The sequence below is a fragment of the Penaeus monodon genome, chromosome 39 (genome assembly GCF_015228065.2).
Source record: "Penaeus monodon isolate SGIC_2016 chromosome 39, NSTDA_Pmon_1, whole genome shotgun sequence".
NCBI lineage: Eukaryota > Metazoa > Arthropoda > Malacostraca > Decapoda > Penaeidae > Penaeus > Penaeus monodon.
Window position 1 is genome coordinate 4,945,024 of NC_051424.1, and position 7,500 is coordinate 4,952,523.

General features: G+C 46.2%; 1 protein-coding gene and 1 pseudogene across 2 annotated transcripts; both read left to right on the forward strand.

Moving 5' to 3' along the window:
• Positions 1-3,606, forward strand: part of LOC119597393 — a 73,835-nt pseudogene extending 70,229 nt beyond the window's left edge.
• Positions 3,607-4,096: 490 nt separating this feature from the next.
• Positions 4,097-7,378, forward strand: LOC119597392. Of its 2 annotated transcripts, XM_037946960.1 has the most exons (4): positions 4,097-4,223; positions 5,658-5,755; positions 6,233-6,416; positions 7,083-7,378. In XM_037946960.1, the coding sequence occupies exons 1-4, from the start codon at positions 4,208-4,210 to the stop codon at positions 7,226-7,228; spliced, it is 444 nt and encodes a 147-aa protein (XP_037802888.1). In that variant the 5' UTR covers positions 4,097-4,207; the 3' UTR covers positions 7,229-7,378. The 2 variants fall into 2 exon arrangements, with proteins under 2 accessions (XP_037802888.1, XP_037802887.1); XM_037946959.1 differs by lacking the exon at positions 4,097-4,223 and having other exon boundaries at positions 5,290-5,755.
• The last annotated feature ends 122 nt before the right edge of the window (positions 7,379-7,500 follow it).

Genomic DNA, 7,500 nt, shown 5'->3' on the forward strand with positions numbered 1-7,500 from the left:
AAGAAGGGAAAGAGAAAGAAGAAAGCCAAGAGCCAGGAGACGGCGCAGGCTGACCCCGTCGACGAAGAGCTTGCCAAGACGGATTTCCTCGAGAGTGACATCCTCAGCGAACTGCTCAAGCTGCAGATCCCCGAGAGCCGGAGGAGGGACGCGGCTTCCAGGACACAAGAGGCGAAGAACAAGAAGAAGAAGAAGAAGCGCAAGAGGACCGCCTCGAAGAAGAAGGACGCCCAGCGACGCGACCTCAAGCAGGAGCTCTTGGTGTCCCTGAACCGCAACACGGCCTTCTGGTACGAGGTCACGTCCCGCCTCAAGACGGTGTCAGGTCAGCCCGAGGCCCCGGCGCCCGAGGAGCCCCCTTCGCCGCCCTCGCCGCCGAGCAAAACCAAGAAGCTGAAGGCGGCGATGAAGAAATTCAAAAAGCTTAAAGACATTAAAGACCAACAGGAAAACTCCGCAGACTCCTCGCCGTCGCCCCCTCCTTCGCCTTCTCCTTCCTCTCTCCTCCTCCCCCCCGTGCCTCAGGACACGCCCCCGAGGTCGAAGTTCTTCCAGGCGGCTTCGGCTGTAATCACGGCGGAGAGGAACTACTACAGCCTGCTTCCTCCGCTCAACTCCTCTTGGTCCGAGACACTCGACGACCTGTTCCCTTCGCTCGTGCAGGTGTGACGGAGGAAAGGGTTCATGGGGTTGCTTTGTGGGCTTGTTCGGTCGTGGGTGAAATACGAGAAAAGGTTGGTTTTTAAGTCGGTGAATTGGCACGTTAACTGAGAGGAAAAGGTTGGTTTTTAAGTCGGTGAATTGGCACGTTAACTGAGAGGAAAAGGTTGGTTTTTAAGTCGGTGAATTGGCACGTTAACTGAGAGGAAAAGATTGGTTTTAAGTTGACGAATTGGTAAGTTAACTAAGAGAAAAATGTTGCGGTTTAGATAAATTGGCACGCTGACTGAGTGATGAATGATCGTGTTAGTGTTTTAAGTTTATGATTAAAGTTGACTGAGAAAGAAAGAAGTTGCTTTATGCTGGCATTTTCAAGTAGATGAATTGACAATAAATAAGAGAAAATTGTTGGTTTATATGGGTGTTTCTAAGTAGATGAATTGGTTATGTTCACTGAGAGAAAAATGTTGGTTTGTGTTGGCGTTTTTAAGTAGATGAAATGAGGTTGATAGATAAAAAAATGTTGATTTGTGTGGGTGTTTTTAAGTACACGAATTAACGCTAATTGAGAAAAACGTTGATTTGTGTGAACGTTTTAAGTAGTTTAAAAAGCACTCGCACATGCTGTATAAGGGTACTTGTGAGTAAATGAATTTACGGTATCTGAAGGGAAATACTGTATTGTGGATACTTGTAAATAGGAGAATTGGCGTTACCTGAAAAAAAAATCCAGGTAGATGGACTGGCGATACGTAAGATCAATAGCTAGGTTTGCGTGTAATTGTGAATAGACAAGGTTATAATCAACTAAGAGAGATTGGCTTTTGCTTCTGTGTAGATAGATAGTAGTAACGCTCCCGAGGAAAGCGACTGTCGGTCAGTATAGCCAGTTGTCCGAATATATACCTATTATTTTACTCCCTGCGAGTTTATCGTAGTGCATTATTGAATAGACAACCGTAATAGCTCTTTCATGAAATTAATAATTTTACCAACCATTCACGCTGAGAATTTAATCTTTTTCAGACGCCACGTGGAGGTATGCAAATATACAGTTTCTAATACATGAATTAAGCAAATATTCTAAGACCTATTCCTCCCCCCTCCCCCCTTTAACAGGACAGCGAGGACTCGGGTCTCGGAGGCGAGAAGCGGCCGACCAAACGACGCCCACGACGGGGAGGCAAGAAAAAGGGGGCGGAGGGCGGTCTTGACGACCCCGGGCAGACTGGGGTGAGGACCTGCGTCACGATTGCACATATATGCAACATACACGCATATGCAACATACACGCATATGCACATACATGCATATCCAACACACACGCATGCATATATACACACGTACACACGTATACACACACGCACCATATACATATACATGCGGGTACACACCCACACACACACACACACACACACACACACCTCACACACACACCCACACACACACACACACACACACACACACACACACACACACACACACACACACATACATACATGTCAACACACATACACATACATCATGATCACCATCACTAATTTCATTGTTATCCTTATTACTATTGTTGATAGTTGATTATGTCTATAATGATACGATGATAGTAAAAATGATACGTCACTATCGTCGGCATCATCATCACTATCATCGCCACTATCATCTTTCTTATCCTTGATATCGTTATTGCACTTATCATCATTATCGTTTCTTATCATTATCCTCATCACCTGATTACCACCACCATCATCACCCTTTCATTATTGCCACAAAACATCATCCTTTTCTAATTTGCTGTTCTTGCCCCCCCCCCCCCGTCCCCTGCCTTCCTCCGCCCCTCTTTGCTTCTGTTGCTACCTTAAACCTTTCCCCCAATCATCCCTCCCTTTCTTATTCTCCTTCTTTCACCTAATTCGCTTCTCGTATTTCAACCTTTTACATACCTCCTGCATCTCCCCTTCCTCCCCCCCCTCCCTGCCCCCACCCCGTTCCCTCCTCCCTATCCTCTCTTATCCCCTTCCCTATTCCTCCCTCCCTTTATTGCTGTCTCACTCTTCTTCCTGTCAACTTTCTCCCTCTTCCCCTCCTTTACTCTCGCATCCCCTTCCTACTCTCTCCTGCCCCTCTTCTCTTACCTCCTCCGCCTCACTACCTCCCTTCCCCTCCTCTTCTGCTCCCTTGCTCTTCTTCTACAACCTCGTTTCTTCCCTCCTTCTTCTCCTTTACTCTCTTACTCGCTTACCCTATCTTCTTCTCCTCCCCTCCCTTCCTCCTACCCCCTCCCTTCCTCCTCCCCTCCCCTCCCCAACCCTCTTACTCTCCCTTCCCCGATCCCCTCCCCTCCTACCATTCTCCTACCCCCTTCCTCTCTCCTCCTCCCCTCCTGCCCTCCCCCCTCCCCAACCTCCCCCCTCCCCCCCAGGTCTCGACGGTGAACGACAGCCGCGCGGGGATCGGGTCGTCGGTCCGGCAGCGCCCACTCCTCGAAGCCGACGTCTGCTCGCTCGTCCAAGTCGTCCTCGGCGCATCGGAGACTCCACGACCCTCTCTCGTACGACCCCAAGGTGAGTGTCGAGTTTTTTTAAATTTAAGTAATATCTTTATTTATTTATTTTTATTTATTTGTTTATTTGTTTATTTACTTATTTAATTGTTTATTTATTTCTTTTTCTTTTCTTTTCTTTTATTTATTTATTTATTTTTATTTTATCTATTTATCTATTCATCTGTTTTTTTTTAGGTTTTACAAGAAAGGAAAAAAAGTGGTATTTGAGATAGTGGTAGCGATGTGTGATGATAATAGCTGTTCAGAACAAGAGATGAAACAGTAGGAAAGGAGACTTCATTACTATTGATATTGTTTCTATTTCTGTTATTTGAGTTCGTTCATCGATAACAAGCAATTAGATTATCTTAAAACTCCCCCAAAATAAATAGCCAAAAAATTCCGCAAACAAATATTCTCTCTCTCTCTCTCTCTCTCTCTCTCTCTCTCTCCACATCTACCTCTTTCTTTCTCTTTCTCTCTTTCCCTCTCCCTCCTTCCCTCCCTCTTTCCCTCTCTCCCTCCATTCCCGCTCTCTATCTCTCTTCCTCTCTCCCTCCCTTCCCCTCTCTGTCTCTCTTCCTCTCTCTTTCCCATCCTCCCTCCCTCCCTCCCATCCTCCCTCCCTCCCTCACTCCCTCCCTCCCTCCCACTTCCCCATCACCTGTACCTCTGACCCCGCCCCTCCCTCCCTCCCTCCCTCCATCCCTCCATCCCTCCCACCCTCCCTCCCTCCCACCCTTCCTCCCACCCTCCCTCCCTCCCTCCCTCCCTCCCTCCCACCTCCCCACCACCTGTACCTCTGACCCCGCCTCCCTTTCTCTCCCCGCAAAAAGCAATTCCTCGGAGACAGCCATCCTCCTGAAGGACGGCTCTGAGCGGGCCCAAGCTGCAAGGAGGCTCTCGGAGGAGGCCGGCCCACCAACCTGACGGAGGCGGAAGTCTCTGGCTCAGTCTGCCCGGAGTCCCTCGCACAGGGCGGCCGTGTTCACCCTCCCTGTGCAGATGAACAGGCTCGTTGGTCGGTACCTAGGGCGGTGGCGGTTTAGCGTGGGTTTCTAGCTATTGGTAGATAGAGGAAATAGATTTGAGTTGGTGGTTTATGAATATAGGTGTTTAGATAGATAGATAGATAGAGAGATAGATAGATATAGGCAGAGTGATAGAGAGATAGACAGTCTGATTGATAGATAGACAGTTAGAGAGAGAGAGAGAGAGAGAGAGAGGGAGAGAGAGAGGGGAGAGGGAGAGAGAGAGAGAGGAGAGAGAGAGAGAGGAGAGAGAAGAGGGGAAGAGAGAGAGAGAGGAGATAGATAGATAGATAGATAGATAGATAGACAGATAGATAGATAGATACATAGATATAGGCAGAGTGATAGAGATAGACAGTCTGACTGATAGATAGACAGTCAGAGAGAGAGAGAGAGAGGAGAGAGAGAGAGAGAGAGAGAGAGAGAGAGAGAGAGAGAGAGAGAGAGAGGAGAGAGAGGGGAGAGAAAAAGACAGGGGGAGAGAGAGAGAGAGAGAGAGAAGAGAGAGAGAAGGAGGGGAGAGAGAGAGAGAGAGAGAGAGAGAGAGAGATAGGAGATAGATAGATAGATAGATAGATAGACAGATAGACAGATAGATAGATAGATATAGGCAGAGTGATACAGAGATAGACAGTCTGATTGATAGATGAAGTCAGAGAGAGAGAGAGAGAGAGAGAAAGAGGAGATAGATAGATAGATAGATAGATAGATAGACAGATAGATAGATAGATACATAGATATAGGCAGAGTGATAGAGAGATAGACAGTCTGATTGATAGATAGACAGTCAGAGAGAGAGAGAGAGAGAGAGAGAGAGAGAGGGGAGAGAGGAGAGAGGAGAGAGAGAGAGAGAGAGAAAGAGAGAGAGAGAGAGAGAGGGGAGAGATGAGAGGAGAGAGAGAGAGAGAGAGGGGAGAGAGAGAGAGAGAGAGAGAGGAGAGAGAGAGAGAGGAGAGAGAGAGAGAGGAGATAGATAGATAGATAGATATGTAGCTGTTTTATTGTAAAAAATATTTTACATATGACTTAAGTTTACATATATCATCTGTATAAAAATAACACACACACAGCCACACACAAATAATATTAATCACATTTTTACGTCTAAATAATATCTCTAACGCCATTTTCGAGGAATAGACGTTTAACAAATTCCTTGCAGAAGTTATTTAAATGCAACATTATGCAACCTAAAATTACTGGAACAGAGAGAACAGTGATTTAGTATCCTATATCCATGCCTAGGACTATAAACCTCATTTTTCCATCCATATCATGCATGTACTATGATTTACACATTATCTCATCATCTTCGTTGTTTTTTTCTGCACCAGCGATTATTATCCTTTTTAAAATCAATTATCCAACACTTAATTCATTGGTTTTATGCTCTGTATTAATTTCGAGCTATATTTACATACCAGGTTTGACATCCTTCGATTACCTGAGAAAATACATGCAGCTGATAACTTCTCGAAGACAACTGTATTCCTTAGTGTTTACGAGGAACAGGGATCTTGAGGTAAGGCGAAAAGAGAGGGAGAGAGAGAGGGAGATGAGAGGGAAAAGGGAGGGAGAGAGAAGGCGAAAAGAGAGGGAGAGAGAGAGGGTGATGAGAGGGTAAAGGGAGGGAAAGAGAAGGAGAGGGGGGAGGTGGGGGAGTGGGGGAGGGGGAGGGGGGGATTGGGGGAGGGGAGTGGGGGAGGGGGAGAGGGAGTGGGGGAAGGGCAGGGGGGAGGGGGGAGGGAGAGGGGGGAAGGGGGGGGAGAGTGAAGGTGAGAGTGAGAGGTGAGAGTGAGAGTGAGAGTGAGAGTTTAGAGTGAGAGTGAGAGGAGAGTGAGAGGAGAGAGAGAGAGAGAGAGAGAGAGAGAGAGAGAGAGAGAGAGTTAGAGAGAGACATGTAGCAAGAGAAAGAGAGGAAGAGAAATATAACGCGAGTGAAATCTCACCACACGTAATTCCCGTTCCCCTCCACCACCCACCCCCACCCCTACCCCAGAGCATCCGCGAGGTGCGAGTCCTGGTGGAAGACTTCGGATCCGCCCTTGGAGACGCCCTCGGAGCCCAGCTGAAGGAGGCGCAGCTGGATCGCCTGAAGGAGCTCGTGCCTCTGCCGGAGGTGGCACTCGAGAGGGAATTTTTCGTGCTCATCGCCGCCTTTGCTGAGCGCCTTTTCTGCTACGGTGAGTCCCGTTTTCTGTTGCGCCTCAACACCCTCGCTTATGTCTTGCTGTTTGTGAATTCCGGGAAAGTTACTTCACCAGCCCCCTATATTTTTGCTCTATTCATCCAAAGCGAAATCCACGGAAAGGAAACATAACCAATAAGTAAAGTTCGAGTAGAATTATAGTGTTATTGTAGATTCTAACACAGCTGAAATCATTCATTTCAAATTAGTGCATAAGTGGATGAAGCTTTTGTATATGTAGTCCTCACGGACTACATATACAAACACACACACACACACACACACACACACACACACACACACACACACACACACACACACACACACACACACACACACACACACACACACACACACACACACACACACACACACACACACACACACACACACACACACACTCCTCACTCACACATATCATTTTACTATTATGCTTTAAACATATAAACTATTTATATCCAAAGCCACACACTTTTAAACCAAACAAAACTAATCAAATATTCAATAAACGCTTATCTTTATCAACCTTTTTCATTGTTATTACCATCACCATTTGTTTCACGTATGTACAAGGATACCCTTAAGAAATTATAAAATGTTTAGATGTTATTCTAAGCCCAACGTCCTTATACGAACATTCTCTTCATCTAATTTCTCTTAGAACTGTTGGCAGCACCCGACGTGTACGTGGAACCGCGAGATTTGGTGGAACAGCTGGATTTCCAACATCTAGACGAGAGGTTGGAAGGTGTCATCCTAGATCCTCGTCTGCATAATGTTCTCACTACCATACGTGACTTAGGATAGGCCTACACTGAAGGGGTAAACTGCCTTATGAACTGGTTACAAAAGCGAAAGGAAAAAAAAAAGATTTGTCATATAAGCTCCTGAAATTTGAAGGTTGGCAGTATGACAGGGCGTTCTTGCAATTTTATTAATAAAATTTTCTCTTCCTTATTATACATCTGATTTCATTATCATATTTGCAGATGGACTGTCATATTGACTGGATACAATCCCACTCACTATTCCTAAACACACACACACACATGCATACACAAAGAAAGAGGGAGAGAGAG